General features: G+C 42.2%; 1 protein-coding gene across 2 annotated transcripts in view; it reads left to right on the top strand.

Moving 5' to 3' along the window:
* MTR (5-methyltetrahydrofolate-homocysteine methyltransferase) overlaps nt 1–20,575 on the top strand; it is a 105,535-nt gene that overhangs the window by 10,956 nt on the left and 74,004 nt on the right. For both annotated transcript variants that reach the window (XM_047759699.1, XM_047759698.1), the window contains exons 3-10: nt 3,513–3,602; nt 6,186–6,255; nt 8,798–8,890; nt 10,960–11,066; nt 12,847–12,906; nt 13,635–13,729; nt 17,854–17,954; nt 20,048–20,109. In XM_047759699.1, coding sequence (XP_047615655.1) covers nt 3,513–3,602; nt 6,186–6,255; nt 8,798–8,890; nt 10,960–11,066; nt 12,847–12,906; nt 13,635–13,729; nt 17,854–17,954; nt 20,048–20,109 — 678 coding nt within the window. The remainder of the gene's footprint in view (nt 1–3,512; nt 3,603–6,185; nt 6,256–8,797; nt 8,891–10,959; nt 11,067–12,846; nt 12,907–13,634; nt 13,730–17,853; nt 17,955–20,047; nt 20,110–20,575) is intronic.

Here is a 20,575-nt window from a genome sequence, read left to right as displayed (position 1 = left end):
TTGAAGAAAAACTAGGAATGACTTTCCTTTGGTCGTAATGGGAATTGTAGGTATTGGAAGATTTAAAATTGGTCCTTCGAGAGGTTTGGTTCTGCAAGTTTTTCCCCGTGGCCTGAGAATATATAGTCAGATGGCATTATAAAATCCCAGCATGTTTTAGATTAGGAATGCCATCATGGTCATGAATTGCTTGGTATGGTTACACCCATCAGTTCTCTTGATGTAGTTGGTGCAATCACCTCAGGCCACCACCTCGCTCCCAAGCCCCAGCCCATGCCCTATGGCTTTGTCATTATCAGTAGAGTATCAGTCTCCTGAGGGCAGGAATTTAGGCTCCTTTTTCACTTTTGAATCTCTACTGCCTAGAACAGTAGCTCGCACCTAGTAAGTACTCTGTAGATGTTTTTTGATGGAATGAATCTTTGTCCTGTGTATTAGACAGGCATCTAGATAAGACAAGTTCCCCAGGATGGGGACACGAAGCAAAAATGGCTATAATACAATAATAAATTAGTTATTTCTAGTGGAGTTACTGACCTTAGATCTGGGCCCTTGATATTTAATTTTAAAGGAATGTCCATGTTCTATTTGTAGTGTAAGTGCTTGGCACTAAGCTTTTTTGATTGTAATGTAAGTCCCTGACGTTTGACTGCGGAGACATCCATTTCAGAGGCATCCATCTCAGCGAACATCCTGCCAGTTGTGTGACACAGCTGCTGGCTGAACCCCAGGACCAGGAACCACGCCTCCCCCGAGGTTCCCTTTTAGAAAACTCTGGGTAACCTAGATAAGCACCCCTGCTTTTTCCTTCCTGAATCCTAATTCCTGCTCTTGTGTTTTTAGTTCTCCAATAAAGAGTGAACCCACAAAACCCTAGGCACCTTCTTTCACCCCAATAAAGGCAGAACCCCAGGTTCTCTCTGTTATTCCCCCTAATTCCCACCTCCCCCCAGCTGCCTCACTGTGTGGCCCAGGCATGCCTGTACCCTCCAGGACCTGTGAGTAATAAACCTTTTTTTTTTTTTTTAAGTTCCCTTATGGCTGTTGCTGAGGTGAGTCTTGTGATCATAATAGGAACCACTAGGGCCAGTCCAGCTATCCTTTGGCTCAGTCTTGGCTCACCATAGGTAGTAAGCACCCAGGTGAGTGCCTTGGGCATCCTAGCCCATCTCTATGGATAGGCTGAGATCAGTAGGAACTGATATTTGAAACGCCTGTTGTTTAGTCACAGCCTTGGCCGATGCTGTGATTACCCACTCCTTTAGTCTTGACAGCTTTCTCAAATGAGGAGAAATGAAGTAGCTTGCCCATCATACAGGTTTTTTAAAATGGGGAGAATAGGATTGGGAACCAGGGACATCATAGCCAGAACCCGTGAGTGGGGTGCTATTCTAGGAAAGAAGGTAGAGAGAAAGGGTAAAGAGCTAGAAGAAACACCTTTCAGCTTTGCAGTATGGAGTTTCATATCTACACAAAATTGCAGAAAATAACTAGGAATTTAGAATTATTTTTCCCCAATCATAAAGACAGTATCCATTCATTGTTACAAAAGTAAAATGTCTAAGTAGCTATGCTGTAGAAAATTATAAGAGAAAATAAAAACACTTGTAATATCCATACCAAGATATAATTGCCACTCAGTGTATTTTAATTTATATTTCAATCTAGTTTTCTGTTTTTGAATTTTTAAAATTAAATTGGGATTATTATGTCATAGTATTTTATAACATGCATTTTTAACTTAATACCATGAGTATTAAATATTCTGAGACATGGTTCTAGAACTTCATAATAATTTATTCTATGTATATATCATGATTTACTAACCTTATTCCTAGGCATTAAGATTGTTTCTAGTTTTTCTTTTCTTTTTTTAAGCTAAATTTTGGTTAATTTGTTCTTATAAAACAAAACCCGTAGATGAGAATAACTTCCCTTTTAACTACTAGTACAAATTTCTATTTTTTTTCTCTAAAGAGAATCACTTATATTAGTTGGTGTATGTCTTTCCAGATCTTTAATGTATATGTGTATATGTAAGTGTATACATAGATATCTGCAGAAAACTCATAGCACTATTTGTATGTTTTAAACTTAATGATGTCATAGTTTACAATTCATGGATATCATTCAATTTTATGTATTTATTTTTCTTTTTAGGGCCATACCTGCGGCACATGGAAGTTCCTAGGCTAGGGGTGTAATTGGAGTGGCAGCTGCCAGCCTACACCACAGCCACAGCCACGCCATATCTGAGCCACATCTGTGACCTACACCACAGCTCACAGTAATGCCAGATCCTTAACCCACTGAGTGAGGCCAGGGATTGAACCCACATCTTCATGGATACTAGTTGGATTCTTAAGTCACTGAGCCACAACAGGTACTCCAATCAATTTTATTTTATTTTATTTTTTGCTTTTTAGGGCTGCACCCATGACATATGGAGGTTCCCAGGCTAGGGGTCGAATCGGAGCTGTAGCTGTTGGCCTGTGCCACGGCCACACTCAATCAAAGCCACGTCTGTGACCTACACCACAGCTTATGGCAACGCTGGATCCTTAACCCATTGAACGAGACCAGGGGTCGAACCTGCCACCTCATGGGTCCTAGTCGGATTCATTTCTGCTGTGCCATGACGGGAACGCCTTAATTTTATTTTTCTATTCAACAATACTTTCAGAGATTTTTTTCCATGTTAGTATATGTAGATATATATCGCAATGTTATATAGTGTGTAATAGAATGAACATATTATAGTGTGTTTTGCCATTTCCCTAGTGATGCACATTTAGGATGTTTGTGACTTATTTGAAATGTGAAAATCTTGATTTTCGTTTCCCAGCTCTTGTGCACATAATGTCTGTCAGCTTCAGTGGACTTGGATTTACTGACTGTTGTAAGATCGAGAGATTCTTGAGTGTTCCTCAGACTGATGAGATGGGGTCCAAAGAGTGAAACAAGGAAGCCAGTTTTCAAAGATGGAGAACAGGAGGGCACCAGCTCTTCCAGGCTGAGAGAGGGTGTAGATCTGGCTCAGTGGGACTAGGAGACAAGGACAGAGACAGTCGAGGGCAGCCTTGAGATAACAGGGATCTAGCCCTTCTTGCTGGGGTTAGATTGTGCTCAAGTGGGGACACGGCAGAGGAACAGGACAGGTGTTCGTTGAGGCCCATCATGTGCCAGGCACTAGGTGTGTCACTGTACAGCCACCTGGTGGGTAGGGTTATAATGCTTCACATGTGGAGATCAAAACTCAGAGAGTTGAAGGAACTTGACCCAACTCACAGCTGGTGAACTTTGAATTCAAGTTTGGTGATTATTTATTTACACCACTTGCCTTTTGACAGACTCCTTAGACTTTTTGCATCTCTGGCCTCTATTCACTGTCAGTGCCTTGTACTTAGTAAGTGGTCGGAAGGTGTTTGGTGCCGTGGTGGTGAAGACAAGTGTATTGTCGAGGGCCAGGGATTCTCAGACTCAGAGCACTGACATTACTTTCTCTGTTGCAGGATTACTTGCTGGCTGGGGCAGATATCATTGAAACCAATACTTTTAGCAGCACTAATATTGCCCAAGCTGACTATGGCCTTGAACACTTGGTAAGGATTTCATTTTTCCTCGGATCTAAATTATCCATGAGCATTTGCTGCATTGGTAGATGCTACTGAGAAAACCAGCTGAAGCTGCAGAGTCAAGTTGATGCCTAGTAATCTATTGTTTGTGGTCAGACAGGGAAAATGGCTAGAGTCTCTTCTGCTTCTTAACATAATAGCCCATTCATTTTCCTGTTGGCTGCTTTTATAGGCAAACAATAATCAAATAAAAATGATACTTATTCAGTGACTGTGAATAAAAGCATATGATTGGCCATGTATGCAATTTTGTGAAGCCTCTTTAAGTTGGGTGGCAGGTTTGGTTTCCTTTTTTAAAAAAATTGTGACAAAAAAACATGTTATATGAAATTTACCATTTTAACCGTTTTTGCTTTTTAGGGCCGCATCCGAGGCATATGGAAGCTCCCAGGCTGGGGCTTGAATCAGAGTTGCAGTTGCCGGCCTATGCCACAACCACAGCAACATGGGATCCAAGCCAAGTCTGTGACCTACACCACAGCTCATGGCAACACCAGATCCCCAACCTACTGAGGGAAGCCAGGGATTAAACCCACATCCTCATGGATGCTAGTTGGATTAATTTCCATTGTGGTTATTCCACGACGGGAACTCTCTTAACCATTTTCAAGTGTGCAGTTCAGTAGCATTAAGTACGTTGACATTGTCGTACAGCCACCACTGCCATCTGTCTGCAGAACTCTTTTCACCTCGTAAAACTTAAACTCTATCTATACCCATAAAACAATAATTCTCAATTTTCTCTTCCCTCTAACGCTTAGAAACCACAATTCTACTTTCTGTCTCTATGAATTTAACTACCCTAGGTACCTTGTATAAGTGGGTCATATGGTATTTGTCCTTCTGTGACTGGCTTGTTTCACTTGGTTTAATGTCCCTAAGGTTCACTCATGTTGTAGTCAGAATAGCCTTCCTTTTTTGGGGTTGAATAAAATATTTCATGGTATAGGGAGTTCCTGTCATGGCTCAGCAGTAACATACCCGACTAGGATCCATGGGGACACGGGTTCCATCCCTGGCCTCACTCAGTGGGTTAAGGAGCCGGTGTTGCCATGAGCTGTGGTGTAGGATGCAGACGTGACTCAGATCCCAAGTTGCTGTGGCTGTGGTATAGGCTGACAGCTATAGCTCCAATTCAACCCCTAGCCTGGGAACTTACATATGCTGCGGATGCGGCCCTAAAAAAAAGATTAAAAAAAAATTTCATGGTCTAGATACACCACATTTCACATTTTGTTTGTTCATTCATCCACTGATGGTCATGGGTTGATTCTACCTTTTGGCTCTTTTGAACATATTACTGTGAGTGCAGGTAATTTTTTCTGCATCCCTGCTTTCATTTCCTTTGCAAATATACCCAGAAGTGGAGTTGCTGAATGGTAAGTCAATTCTGTATTTAATTTTTTATGAAAACACCATACTATTTTCCACAGTGGATGAATCATTTTATATACCCACCAATGCTGTACAAGAGTTCAAGTTTTTCCACATCTTTGCCAGCATTTGTTCTGTTTTTGTTCTTTTTTCCTGATAGGAGGCATCCTACTGGGTGTCATGTAAAAGATTTAGTTTCTTTTTAATCAACATAATGCTTCTATATTCAGATTGTGTAAACTGTTAATGATGAGAATATATGGTAGTTGCAGAGATCGCCTTTTCTGGGTGGGATTTTTCCAGAACATGCCTCTGTGTTCGCACGTGTAGTCCTGAGTGTTCTGACACTGGTTTCCCGCATGATGTTGGGGCTTTCTAAAATCAAGTGACCTTTGGGCTATCAAGGGAAGATGAAATTGCATTGCATTTACTTTTGCGTTGTTTGAGGGCAGAGGTTGGCAAGCTTTCTCTGTAAAGGGCCAGACAGTAAATATTTTAAGCTTTGTTGGCTACGTATAGTCTCTCTTGCAACTCCTCAATGCTGTCATCATAGCACGAAAGCAACAATAGACAATACATAATGAATGGGCTTGACTGCATTTCTTTTTTTTTTTCAATAAAACTTGTGGGCACTGCTTTGTGTGTTTGTGCAGACTTGCTTTTCATTTTCTAGTGAGGGGATTCACAGCCCTTTTACAAATTCTCAAGAGGTTAATGATCTACAAAAGTTCAGATCCACTAGTTCCAAACATTGTACAGTGAAGGAAGTCAGGTCTTGGAGAGGAGGCTGGGCTAGCTAGCTGACAGAGCTGATCCTGGTCCCACGTCTCCTGTTCCTGAAGGCTGTGCTCTTCCATGACTGTGCTTTCTTATAATTCTCAGCATAATTGACCACATCAACTTGTTTTGACACGCCAGATGTCCAGAGATTGCCCTTCCTGCCAGCTTGCTTGTGGGTTTGGGGAAGAATGTAACCAGTCCCAAAGGTTTGCTTTTCCTGTTGCTGTCAAGGCTGGGGCAGCTGATAGCCTTTCTGGCCAAGATTTCATTCAAACCTCAGATTAATTCACTCTGCATTTCCTTGCTGAATAAAGCCGGGTTTTAGAAGGTCAGGAATTCCTGCTTCTTTTATGGAGGAAAAGGAGGAAAAACTAAGGCTTGCATTTGGTGTGTTAGGCCTACCGGATGAACAAGTGCTCTGCGGGAGTGGCCAGAAAAGCAGCTGAGGAAATCTCTCTCCAGACGGGTAAGGAACGGTTCTCTTTTTTCACAAAGATGTTTCCTTTGACATTCTCAGCTGTAATATACTATCCTATTGCCCCTTTTCCTTCTGTGATGGCTCTTAGCGACACTGCAAACGGTTGTGTATTGGTTGAGAGGTTACTTCTCTGCAGCTTCATCATCAAGCATTCAACGTCTGTCTGAATTGACTCCATCTTCGTGGGCCTTGGGCTCAGGGTTTACTCAGTTTAGTCTGCTGGGTGTTATAACTTTGTAGTTAAGACCATGATTTCCCCGTATATTCACAGCAAAGATGATTTTTCTCTGTTCAGAAGTACATCTTTAGATTATTAAGGCATAGCTGTTATGGTTATTTTAGTTATCATGAAGATATTTGCTCTTGGCAGTATTCCCTATATTCATGAGGATATAGATTCCCCGACTAGTATCCATGAGGATATAGATTCGATCCCTGGCCTCGCTCAGTGGGTTAAGGATATGAAGTTGCCGTGAGCTGTGGTGTAGGTCACAGGCAAGGCATGGATCCTGTGTTGCTGTGGCTGTGGTGTAGGCCAGCAGCTGCAGCTCCAAGTCACCCTCTAGCCTGGGAACTTCTGTATGCAGCAGGTGTGTCCCTAAAAGGAAAGCAAAAAAAAAAAAAAAAAAAGAAATTTCATCTTCTCCCTTTAAAACTACCCTCATCCCTGTGACTTTGGCTTCTTTAGGTAGAGAAAAGTTGTCTTTTGAAGGTTTTCCGTTTCATACCACTGATGTCTTTGAAGGCACTGTGTAGCACACAAAAGAGGGTGGCATTCAATTCAGTCTTGGTGGGATTTGGAAAATGGCTCCCCGAAATAACTATCCTCCTGGCTGGCTGCCACAGGAACACTTGGGCACCAGCTGGAGGAGAGGCTGTGATGGAGGGAGAGGAATAGAAAAGATATATGGAGGCCCTTAAGATCTGGAAATGTGAAATTATTGCCAACAGGAAAGCTGTAAACCAAAGTTGTTAGGAAGTTAGACACAGCATACTAATGAAGGCTGAAGCAATTTATAGGAACTCTGTTTCTGAGAGATAATGTTTAAATCTGGAAAGGCATAGACTCTTGCCCCAGCACAGTCACAGGTCAGAGGATGTTAAATCAGCTAGAGCAGGGAAAGATAAGGACATTTTTCTTACACCCAATGTATTATTCAGCTTTGGGGAAGATAAAGAATATTCAGGCTTGTAACTTGTTCAAAGGCTGGGTTATCAACTAGTTGGTAATCTTCTCCAGCTAAATGGTAAAGCCTAACCCAGATTAGTCCATGGTTAAAAATCACCAAAGGTAATGAGCAGTGTGACCCCGGCATCTGTTACGATATGTACATGAACACAACTTTTCAGGCTCTTTCGGAAGCACCTAGACTCTAGCCTAAGGGGAAAAATTATTAAAGAATTCTTTTTTTTTTTTTTTTTTGTCTTTTTGCCATCTCTTGGGCTGCTCCCGCGGCATATGGAGGTTCCCAGGCGAGGGGTCCAATTGGAGCCATAGCCGCTGGCCTATCCCAGAGCCACAGCAACTCGGGATCTGAGCGGTGTCTGCAACCTACACCACAGCTCACGGCAAGGCCAGAGATTGAACCCCCACCTCATGGTTCCTAGTCAGATTCGTTAACCACTGTGCCACGACAGGAACTCCTATTAAAGAATTCTTGAGGGAGTTTCCATCATGGCACAGTGCAAACGAATCTGACTAGCAACCATGAGGTTGAGGGTTAGATCCCTGGCCCCACTCAGTGGGTTAAGGATTTCGCGTTGCTGTGAGCCATGGTGTAGGTCGCAGACGCCACTTGGATCCTGCGTTGCTGTGGCTGTGGTGTAGGCCGGCAGCAACAGCTCCGATTAGACCCCTAGCCTGGGAACCTCCATATTGCTGTGGGTGTGGCCCTGAAAGGACAAAAAGACAAAAAAAAAAAAAGCTTGAAAGAGTTATTAAAGTATGATTTGATCTGTTTCATACTTTAATTTCAGACTTTATAATTGTTAATCATGATTTAATATCCCCCCCCAGCAAAGGCCCGGCAATACAACAGTGGAGAGTGTTTTAAGGCCAGTCTGCTGTGAGGAACTTTTGCAGAACCTATGTTAAGTTAATAGGAGAGGGAAAATTTGTCCAAGCATAGCTTTGGTGATAGAAAAGGATCACTAACTGAAATGCTTTGAATTCAGTTGTGTGAGAATCCAGAATTTTGGGGTTGGCTTAGCAATTTCATCATTTTCCCCAGTGGGATCCAGGACAACCCTCACCTCATAATCAAACATCTATTTACTATTCATGGTAAAATTACTATGAATCATCCACTAAGTGCAGTAAAGACTATCAATAGCCTCTTATAGTTCAGGAGAGGTCAAGTGTTGTTGTCTAATGGATTAAGAAAAAAACTGCTTTTGTGCCCTTTGGATATCAGAGTGTTGGACAAAGGATTGTATACCGGTGTTCTGGGGAAAAGCTGATAGCCTGTTGATTCACAATAGAAAGGTCCAGCTATTTAGGAATTTCACAGTTGTTTTTCTTTTCCCAAAGGAATTAAGAGGTTTGTGGCAGGAGCTCTGGGTCCAACTAACAAGACCCTGTCTGTGTCCCCATCTGTGGAAAAACCAGATTACAGGAACATCAGTGAGTATCAGATACAGTCACTGACCTTGGGCAAGTACCTCTTTGTTTCAGCAGTGTGTGCATCTGTAAAATGCAGGCCAACACTAGCATCTACTTCAGGGTTATTGTGACTTCCGAGCTTACAATAGTCCCTGAGATACGGTCGACACCTAAATAAAAAGTGAACTATTATTAGTCGAAGTATCAGTATCAGTATGTTTCGTGCCTGCTTTCAAAGGTGTGTGTTGTTGTGTTTGTGCTTTTTTATCAGCTCTGGAAATAAAACCAATCAAAGTAAAACTTTAAACTGAGAAAGTGAGCAAATGTAGATACCAGGCCTTGGTCTATTATAGAATAATCCACTAGACCCCTATTTTATTTACCAGAAGGCAGTCTAAACTGTATAAACACACTAGCATTATAAATATTATAAACTAGCATCTATACATGTACTTTCATTGAAATTTTACAAAAAATTTAGAAATTTTGGTCAATTTCTTAAGCATCAGACTACAAAAACCCCCAAAGAATTAAATGTTCAGAGCTGAATAGTAATGATATTATGAATTTTATGTGGGTGACAAATTCAGGCAGGTGTGGTTTGTAGGTCTGGGTTACATGGTACCACACTTTCCCACCAGGGTTGCTCATTCTGTGCTTATGTGTGGTGGGTGCTCCCTTTGGTCTAGTTAGGACAGCAAGGAGCTGATGTTTCCTTTCTCTTGTGCTGTGTAAGATGAAGTAGCATCTCTTCATTTTACATAGATGAAGCATCTTTGAATAGATGAGCATCTTTCTTGGGTGAGAAGTAAAACAGGGAGAGGGCTGACCTCTCAGATGAAAATAGACAACTCAAGACATGTCTAACAAAAATGTTACCTAGGGAGAAGTTTCCGCTGTGGCACAGTGGGTTAAGAATCCGACTGCTGTGGCTTGGGTTGCTGTGGGGGCTCGGATTTGATTCCTGGCCTGGCCCAGAGGGTTAAAAGGATCTGGCGTTACTGCAGCTGTGGTGTGTGGTGTGTGTTACAGCTGCAGCTCAGATTCTGTCCCTGGCCTGGGAATTTCCATATGCTGTGGGTGCAGCCTTTAAAAAAAAAATGTAATCTAGGAGTGATTGAACACTTGTTTCAGACTGAAACTGCCCACCAGGCAGGTTTTTCTCTGGCAGTAGTTGGTGTCAGAGGCGGGAGCACAGTCTGCAGATAGCCGACCTTTAACAGAGGCTGAGAGAGAATCCTGCTCAAATGGGGCTCTTTCCAGCTCAAAGTACATATTTCTTTAGGTATTCCAGCCACTCATCCCTGAAGTGACTAATGAAGACAATCCCTGGAAAGAAAGATCTGGTTTTTTGTGTTTTTTTTTTTGGCTGCACATGCTGCTTGTGGAAATTCCTGGGCCAAGGATCTAATCTCTGCCGTGGTTTCAAATTGCGCCACAGCTGTGGCCATGCCGGCTCCTTAACCCACTGCGTCACATGGGAACTTCCAGAAAGACCTATTTTAAAGATCTCGAAGGAAAGAGACAGAGCTTCAAGAAATGCACCTTCGGAGTTCCCGTAGTGGCGCAGTGGTTAACGAATCCAACTAGGAACCATGAGGTTGCGGGTTCGGTCCCTGCCCTTGCTCAGTGGGTTAATGATCCGGCGTTGCCGTGAGCTGTGGTGTAGGTTGCAGACGCGGCTCGGATCCTGCGTTACTGTGGCTCTGGCGTAGGCCGGTGGCTACAGCTCTGATTCGACCCCTAGCCTGGGAATCTCCATATGCCGCAGGAGCGGCCCAAGAAATAGCAAAAAAAGACAAAAAAAAAAAAAAAGAAATGCACTTTTACACCCAGCCACTCGTTCTCAGCTCATACATGGGCAGTGAGCTTGGGTGCCAGGTGTTTAGGAGCAACTGAATGCAGTTTGCTGGCTTAATGACCATCACTGCTATGTTTCTTTTTTTTCTTACACAAGGTGGTGTAACCCTTAAATTATGAGTTCTAAACCAGCGGTAGACCCCCTGGTGCCAGACCTGAATTCGACATGTCTTGGCCATTCAGAGGATGTTGATGACTGATGTCTTGGATGTGGTTTATTTTTTTTGCAGCGTTTGATGAGCTCGTTGAAGCATACAAAGAGCAAGCCAAGGGGCTTTTGGATGGTGGGGTTGACATCTTACTCATTGAAACTATTTTTGACACTGCCAATGCCAAGGTGAGTTAAAGGGGAAAAAAGGGACTGCTGGAGTGGGGGCTGGGGTACACCCCCTAATGGAGTAAGGAGACTAGAATGGCCATTATTAAAGCTAAAGAAAATGCCTTGATTCCTTTTTGTTTGTTTGTTTGTTTTTTAGGACTGCACCTAAGGCATGTGGAAGTTCCCAGGCTAGGGGTTGAATCAGAGCTATAGCTGCCAGCCTAAGCCACGGCCACACCAACACAGGATCCAAGCCACATCTGAGACCTACACCACAGCTCACAGCAACGCCAGATCCTTAACCTACTGAATGAGGCCAGGGACCAAACCTGCATCATTATGTGTCCTAGTTGGGTTCATTATCCACTGAGCCACAGAGGAAACTCCCCATTTTTATTCTTGAAGATTTTAAACTGAGTCCAATAGAATGAAGGAAACTTCAAAAGGTTATTTTTCTTTCACAAAATGTTTTTTAAAAAATTATGGAAGTGAATATTTTTATATAGTTACTTTATGTACATAGGTAATAATTATATGTGCATGGTTCTAAAATTCAAATTTACATAAACATATAGAGTGAAAAGTAAATATGCTTCCATGTCCTATTCCCGGGAATCCAGCCGTCTTCCTCAGGGACAGTGAGCGGTCCTGGAAGAGGTTGCATGCAGATAAAAATGTGCGTATATGTATGCGTTTGTGCTTATATTCCTTATATTTGTACAAAAGTATGTAAGTGTGTGGAATATAAAGCAGATATCCTCATGTATATGTTTTTGCACAGTGTATCTGAGGGTAAGTTTCTACAAGTGAAATTTCTGGGTCAAAGGGTATGGGCAATGCTTATTTTGATCTTTAGTGTCCAAGATTGAACTCATTTATACTGTAGTCAGCAAGCAGTGCGCAGTAGTGCTGCCTTCACCACACCCTCTGTCTTGAACTTCTTGCTCTTTTTCAATCCAAAAGGTGAAAAGCGCTACCTCACTGTAGTTTTAATTTGTATGCTTGTTCCCTCCACGTGTGCGGATTGCCATATGGAAGGGCCCTGAGCATTGGAGGGTCTCGGTGTCTGTGGGTGGGTCCTGGAACTTAACAAAACATGGACAGGACAGATTGACATGAGATTGTGCCTTTACAGCCCGTTCTAGCCATTTTAGCTATTCTAGTTTGTACTCTTTTCTGCAGGGAGGCACACTGTGGGTTCCTATCCCTGCTGTGTGTATGTGAGGCTGTGGAAAGGAGAGGCTTCTTCATTATGTATTTTTATTTATTTTTTTGTCTTTTCTAGGGCCACTCCTGCGGCATATGGAGGTTCCCAGGCTAGGGGTCGAATCGGAGCTGTAGCCACCGGCCTACGCCAGAGCCACAGCAAGGCAGGATCCGAGCCGCATCTGCAACCTACACAACAGCTCACGGCAATGACAGATCCTTAACCCACTGAGCAAGGCCAGGGATTGAACCCGCAACCTCATGGTTCCTTGTCGGATTCATTAACCACTGTGCCACAACAGGAACTCCCTTCATTATGTATTTTTAATTTTGACGGAGAGGAAGAAGAGTTGTTCTTCAGCTCTCCTCAGAGGACCCCTGGTTGGGTGAACTTGCCATCAGCATGGGTTTGTTGTGACATGTGCCTCAGGAAAGGCTGCCGGGAGCATGAGTTTCTTTTCCCCGGAGAACGAGAACGTGACTGTATCTTATCTGAAGAGGTCTTGGTAGCAGGAGTGTTCTGATCCGCCACCTAGACTGACCTTTGACACAGTCTCTCAGAGTTGAAAATGTCCTTTTTTCCCCCTGACAGGCAGCTTTGTTCGCAGTCCAGAAACTTTTTGAAGAGGAGTATGCTCCCCGACCTGTCTTTGTAAGTTCTAAAATATTTGCATGGTGAACTTTGTTCTTTGCTAATATTGTCATTTTGAGGGTGGGGTTTTTGTTTTCCTGGCATGGACCTATTCTATTGACAGTACCTTTTAGGAAGCACCTGTCTTAATCTCCTCAGACCACCACCTCTAGACCAGTCACAGCCTTATCTGTAGAATGTGGAGAGTGGGTGGGTCCAGAGGTGGTTGTGAAGGCAGGCTGTTCCATAGAAGCCTGGCTGAACTGGTCCTCGAAGCCAAAGCTCCCTCTTGTTAGGGCCCGAGGAGGGACAGGCTTGGTGCTGATGGTGAGGCCACCAACAGAGGCTGCAGAGCGCCAGCTTATGAAAGCAATGGGCAGCCACCTGGCCGGGTGAGAGTAGACTAAAATCAAACAAGGGGTGTTAGACACACCAGATGTTTAACAGCAAGAGCAGGATAACCTGAGTTATCTGTGGGTGAGTCTTCTCCCATAGGCCCAGAGGTCTGAACCCTGGAGCTTTTCTGGGCTCTGCTTTTGCCTCCATGACTTTCCCTTTCTTTGCTTCTGTGGCTTTCCAAGTCCTCCCCTGGGCCCTTGGCATTCATCTGTTCTGACTGCCTTGGGGTCGGAGTGCCACAGTTCTCTTTTTTGTATGGGAACAGAGAAAATCACCTTACTCACTTTGTTCTGTTTCTGTGACTGTGTCTTAAGTCTGTGTTGTTGACTGGATTTACTGTGTCAATTCAGATTTCAGGGACAATTGTTGATAAAAGTGGGCGGACTCTATCTGGCCAGACCGGAGAGGCATTTGTCATCAGTGTGTCTCATGCAGACCCCCTCTGGTGAGTACGCATTCCTGACCCCACTCCTTTGGGGAGGTCTCTTTTGCTGGCTTCCAGACATTGACCCGAGAGGGGGTGTCTTTCTGCATGTTTCCACGGTTCCACTTGCATGAGGTATTGACCTTCCTTGAGGTACAGTCCAGCTGCCCTTAGGACTTCAGAAGACCACTGCCTAAATGGGTCAGTTTGAGGGAATGGGGGAGTTCTCCTGCCTCCTGGGCCAGCCAGATAGTTGCCTTTTTGTATGTAAGTGTTCCCCTTTGAGTTTAAGTTTGGCTGGGCCCAGTGAAAACACTTTAAATCTGTTATCAGCTCTTAGATTTTGGGAGCAGTGCTCTGCAAGGTTTTTACACTCTCTGCTTGCAGAGCAACCAGAAGCAGTCTGGCCTGGAATAAGGTGGGAATTCTAAAGCTCACACTTTATCTTACCATAGCCGGATTTCCTCTGTGGTGCAGCAGGTTAAGGACCTGGCATTGTTACCACTGTGGCTCAGGTCTCTATTGTGGAGCAGATTCAGTCCCTGGCCCCAGAACTTCCATATGCCATGGGTGTGCCCCCCCCCCCAAAATTAACATGACTTTTATAGTGTATATATATACATATATATATATATATATATATATTTTTTTTTTTTTTTGTCTTTTTGCCATTTCTTGGGCTGCTACCGCGGCATATGGAGATTCCCAGGCTAGGGGTCTAACCAGAGCTGCAGCTGCCAGCCTACACCAGAGCCACAGCAACGCAGGATCCGAACCGCATCTGCAACCTACACCACAGCTAACGGCAACACCGGATCATTAACCCACTGAGCAAGGCCAGGGACCAAACCCGCAACCTCATGGTTCCTACTCGGATTCATTAACCACTGCGCCACGATGGGAACTCCTACAGTATATTTTAAAGTAGAGCATCTCCCTATTTTTCTCATCAAATGGGTTCACTTACGTACTGTGAGTGAGATGGAAGCTCTGAGAGTATATGCGACTTCCGCCTCCACCTTCTCCTGCACTTCTGCTGGAGGCCGTGCCTGCCCCCTATCCTCACCCCACACGTGAGCCTTTCAGACTCATCTCTGGAGTCCACTCCTGGGTACCTTCTTCTCTTACCAGCCCAGACTGATGTTCTTCTCAGAGCACTCTGTTTACTTTTATTATAGCCTTGGCCACAAAAATAAAAGTCATAGATCTTTGTTGAGAATTTGCTGTGTGCCAGCCTTCATTCTAAGTTTGTTTTGAGAGTTCTCTTTTAATTCTGGCAACAACACCTCCAGGTAGCTGTTGATGTTCAGATCTTATGCTTATTTTTTTAGTTGGGTTGTTTTCTTGTTTGTTTGTCCATTTTGACTGCCCCATGGCATATGGAGTTCCCAGGCCAGGGATCAGATCCGAGCCGTAGTTGTGAACTACGCCACAGCTGCAGCAACAGTTGGATCCTTTAACCAACTCACCGTGCCAGCCTGGAGATTGAGCCCATGTCCTGCTGCCAATCCATTGTGTCACAGTGAATTAAAAAAAGAATATTTTGGATACCAGATGTGTGTTTTGTAAATATTTCCTCCCTGTCTGTGGTTTGTTTTTTCATGCCCTTAACCATATCTTTCGCTGAGCAGACCTTTTTAATTTCAGTGACATATAGCTTATCAATTTTTTTTTCATAGAGTCTACTTTTGGTGCTGTACCTAAAAACTCATTGCCAAACTCATGGTCACCTAGATTTTTCTATGATGTTACTTTATATATATCTTTATATCTTTAATAGTTTTGCAATTTACATTTAGATCTATGATCTATTTTGAGTTAATTTTTATAAAAGTTGTTAAGATCAGTGTCTAGATTAAATTTTTTTAATGTGAATGTCCCATTGTTCTAGCACCATTTGTTGAAAAGGCAGCCCTTTTTCCATTGAATCGCCTTTGCCCCTTTGTCAAAGATCAGCTGACTGTATTTGTGTGGTTCTATTCCTGGACTCTGTTCTGTTCCATTGATCTATTTTTGCTCAAATACCAGAGATTCTCTCAACTTTTCAATGAATCTTGAAGTCTAGTAGTGTCACTCCTTCAACTCTGTCGTTATCCTTCAAGAATTGTATTAGCTATTCTGGGTTGTTTACTTCTCCGTGTAAACTTTAGAATCTTGCTAGAATTTTGATTGACCATTGCATGAATGTATATAAAGTTGGGAAGAACTGACGTCTTAACAATGTTGAGTCTTCCTGTTCATGAGCATAAAATCTCTATTTAGTTCTACCTTGAGTTCTCACATAAGTTTTGTAGTTTTCCTCTTATAGATCTTGTACATATTTTGTTAGTTATACACACATATTTCATTTTTTGATGCCAATGTAAATAGTGTTGTGTTTTTTATTTCAAATTTTAATTGCTCATTGCTAGTATGTAGGTAAACAATCGACTTTTTTATATTACTTTGTACCCTGCAAATCTTGGTATAATTGCTTATGATTCCAAGAGTTTTTTTGGTTGATGCTTTAGAATTTTCTACAGACAAGTCTTATCATCTTTGAACAAAGTTTGTTTTTTTTTTCTGTTCCAACTCATATACCTTTTATTTTCTGTTGCCTCACTAAGGACTTCCAGCATGATGTTTAGTCAGAGATGAGGGTGGGCATTCTTACCTTGTTCCTGATCTTATGGGGAAAGCATGTAGTTTTACATCATTAAGTATGATGTTAACTGTAGGTTTTGGTAGATGTTCTTTATCAAGTTGAGAAAGTTCCCTCCCCTCTGTTCCTAGTTTACTGAGAGATTTTATCACAAGTGGGAGTTGGGTGTTTGTTAAATAAACTTTTTGTTTTGGAATAATTTCAGATTTACAGAAATGTTGCAAAGATAGTACAGAGAATACCCATATGCTCTCCATCTAGTTTATTCTAATGTGACAACTTACATTAACTATGGTACTTTTGTCAAAACTGAAAGTGTATTACTATTAACTAAACTTCAGACTTTCTTCAGGTTTCAGGTTTTTCCACTAGTGTCCTATTTCTGTTCTAGAATCTACTCTAGTATCACCTTGCACTTAGAAATCATAGTAAAAGAAAAAAAGTAAATATGAAAAAATAAAAGATGACATAGTCCAGTAGCTTCATAATTAATTCTTGAATTCCTAAAGGCCTCAGTGGCTCCCACTGAGACTGATTTTGGAGGGATTTTTAGTGGCTCTGCTTTGATCTGTTTTATTTGTGTCCCAGTAAGTTTCATTTGCAAAACAGAGAGCTCCTTCGTTTACAAATAAAGCCTACTTAATGTGTAAGGGGACAAATTCTAAGTCTGAGGTCACCTTACAAGTCAGTTGGAGCAAGAACTAAGTCTTCTAGACTCCCAAAGTAGCTCATACTCTTTTTTTTTCTTTTTTTCTTTTTAGGGCCACACCTGTAGCATATGAAGGTAGGTTCCCAGGCTAGAGGTCCAGTTGGAGCTACAGCCACTGGCCTGTGCCATAGCCACAGCAATGCAGGATCTGAGCCGAATCTGCGACCTACACCACAGCTCATGGCAACACTAGACCCTTAACACACTGAGCGAGGCCATGGATTGATCCCACAACCTCATGGTTCCTAGTTGGATTTGTTTCCGCTGTGTCATGATGGGAACTCCAGCTTCTATATACTCTTAATATTCCTTTTACCTCCAAGATTTTCCTTTCTCTTTCCAGTTAAATGTTTATTAGCAATGGTAGTTTGTCAGTATTTCTTTTTATTTATTTATTTATTTGGTCGCACCTGCAGCATGCAGAAGTTCCTGGACCAGGAACTTATGCCACAGCAGGGACCCAAGTGCTACAGTGACACCACCAGATCCTTAACCCACTACCGTGCAAGGGAACTCCTACAGACATTTCTATTTCATGGTATACCATTAACTAAACTGTGAACTTATTTAAGGAGTCATATCTAAGGTTGTCTAATGTTGGAGACATGAGCAGAAATATTGGTGCTGCAGGGGACTTCAGTGAGATGACTGACTGCAGCTGAATAGATGTGCTTTGAATCAGGAGATTTATTATCTGCTTGGTTTTAAATATCCTCCATTCTTTATCATAACTTTTTATATATTATAAATGTCTAGAATAAAAAATGTATTTCTAATATCTTTCTGTTTTTCCAGCATTGGATTAAATTGTGCTCTGGGTGCAGCCGAAATGAGACCTTTTATTGAAACAATTGGAAAATGTACAACGGCCTATGTCCTCTGTTATCCCAATGCAGGTGTGTGTTTCAAGGGAGTCACACATAGGAAAATCCAAATACAAAAGACCTGGGCAAATAGGGTAACAGATTTGATTAAAAAAATTTGTTTTGCAGATTTTAGTATTTGGTTGACTTTGAATAGGAATTTTCTAAGTGAAGAATACTTGGATCTAGACCACTGTTTCCCTTTAAACTTGAAGGAACAGTTTGGCTCAGCCTGAAAGTGACAGAAGTGGACATAATTTGGGGGAATGAAGTCTACTTGCAAACTGACCAGCGCATTGTCTTTGGTGACAGTGCTGGCCATACGGACTTGGCCACAGAAATAAATGCAAAGAACATGAGAGAGAGAGAGCCCTCTTCTCTGTTGCACTGTATCAGCAAATGAGCAGACAAAGAGCCATGAGTGTTGTTACTCTAACATTTTAAGTTAGGACTTTGAATTTACTGTGTATAAAAATTCCAAAGATACGTGTAGACAATTCAAACTATCCATTTAATACTGGTAATCCATTCTGGGTTAATCATACGCCCTGGTGAATGTTTTTTTGGCACTGCTTAGTTACTTGGGGCTAAAAATCATTTTCTAGCCTTCTTTCTCCAATATATATGTTTTCATATGCAATAAATTTTATTTCCCACCAGGTGTAAGATAATCGGAAGAGGATAACGAATAAAACAGGAAATACAGATGCTAAAGCCTTACTTGTGTTTTGCTTGTTTGTTTGAGCTTTTTAAATTAAAGTGTAGTTGATTTATAACATTGTGCCAGTTTATGCTGTACAGCAAAGTGACCTAGTCACACATATCCAATACGTTGCCTTTCTTATCTTCCCATCATGGTCTATCCAAGGAGGTTGGATGTAGCTCCCTGTGCTGTACAGCAGGACCTCATTGCTTATTCATTCAAAATGTAATAGTTTGCATCTACTAACCCCGAACTCCCAGTCCATCCCACTCACTCCACCCTCCCCCTTGACAACCACAAGTCTGTTCTCCATGTCTCTGAATCTGTTTCTATTCTACAGTTAGGTTCATTTGTGCCATATTTTAGATTCCACTTATAAGTGATATAATATGGTATTTGTCCTTCTCTTTCTGACTTCACTTAGTATGAGAATGTCTAGTTGCATCTATGCTACTGCAGATGGCATTATTTCATTCTTTTTATTTTTATTTTATTTTTTAATTTTAGGGCCACACCTGAGTCACATGGAGGTTCCCAGGCTAGGGGTCCAATTGGAGCTGTAGCTGCTGGCCTGCACCACAGCCACAGCCATGCCAGATCTGAGCCCTGTCTGCGACCTACACCACAGCTCACAGCAATGCTGGATCCTCAACCCACTGAGCGAGGCCAGGGATGGAACCTATGTCCTCATGGGTGCTAGTCAGATTTGTTTCTGCTGAGCCACGACAGGAACTCCTCCCATTCTTTTTATATGGCTGAGTAGTATTCGATTGTATGTATGTACCACATCTTCTTAATCCATTCATCCACTGATGGACATTTAGGTTGCTTCCATGGCTTGGCTATTGTGAATAGTGCTGCTGTGAACATACAGATGCATGTATCTTTTTGAATTGTAGTTTTGTCTAGATATATGCCCTGGAGTGGGATTGCTGAATCATACGATAGTCTGTATTTAGTTTTCTGAGGCATCTGTACTGTTTCCATGGTGATTGTAACAGTGAACTCCCCTTTATTTTTCTTTATGGTCTTTGTTTTAATGTCTGTTGTGTCTGATATGAGGATTGTGACTCCCACTTTCCTGTCATTTCCATTTGCATGAAATGCCATTGTCTATCCCATTTTCAGTTTATATGTGTCCTTTTCCTGCTGGTTTGCTTTTAATTGCATGTCAGGTGCTCATTATTTCAAAGGGATGTGGTCATCCCTGAACCCCATACCCCACCCCCAGCAGCTAGGTAATAATGCATTTCCTTTACAGGAAGGGGAAGGGAGAGGGTGGGAGAAATTCTGTCCCATAGAGTAGCGGTGCTTTTCCTTCAAATGGATAAGAAATAATCGATGTTTATTTTCCTCTGTCATTTTTGTTGCTGTTGTTTTTGTATTGCTAGTTCCCATTAATGATTGAAATATGCTTTCTTAGGTCTTCCCAATACCTTCGGTGACTATGATGAAACTCCGCACATGATGGCAATGCACTTAAAGGTCAAGAATCTGCTTTCATTTGGTTTTTAAGAGATAGAGCAGTGGAATTTTTGATTTAGAATATTAAGAAGTAGACTTCTTCCCTAAAGATATCCCAGTGTATATATAGCAAATAAAAGTTTAAGATGAATTATGATGATGGAGGCAGTGGAGGGAGGCTTGCTATCAGCACCCTTCTCCACAGTGGGCACCAGTGGCTGTTGGGAAATTCCCAGGGAGGTCCAACTCAAACTAACGGAAACTGAGCCCTCCTCTGCAGCCCTCCCAGGTGGTACCCTGTACCCAGCAACCTGCCAGGTGGTTTGGCACCTCCCCTGTCATCCTCCTCTCCTGTACATCATGAAACCATGCTACCCCTCATTGTTAGTAACCCTGGGTCTCTTTCCCTCATTCTTTGAATTTATAGCTTCTGTCTTAGTGACATTCTCTCCAAAGTTATTTCTCATTTAAATCTTATGATATCAGT

Source organism: Phacochoerus africanus, chromosome 15, assembly GCF_016906955.1.
Source record: "Phacochoerus africanus isolate WHEZ1 chromosome 15, ROS_Pafr_v1, whole genome shotgun sequence".
Taxonomy (NCBI): domain Eukaryota; kingdom Metazoa; phylum Chordata; class Mammalia; order Artiodactyla; family Suidae; genus Phacochoerus; species Phacochoerus africanus.
This window is presented reverse-complemented; position numbering and strand designations above follow the sequence as displayed.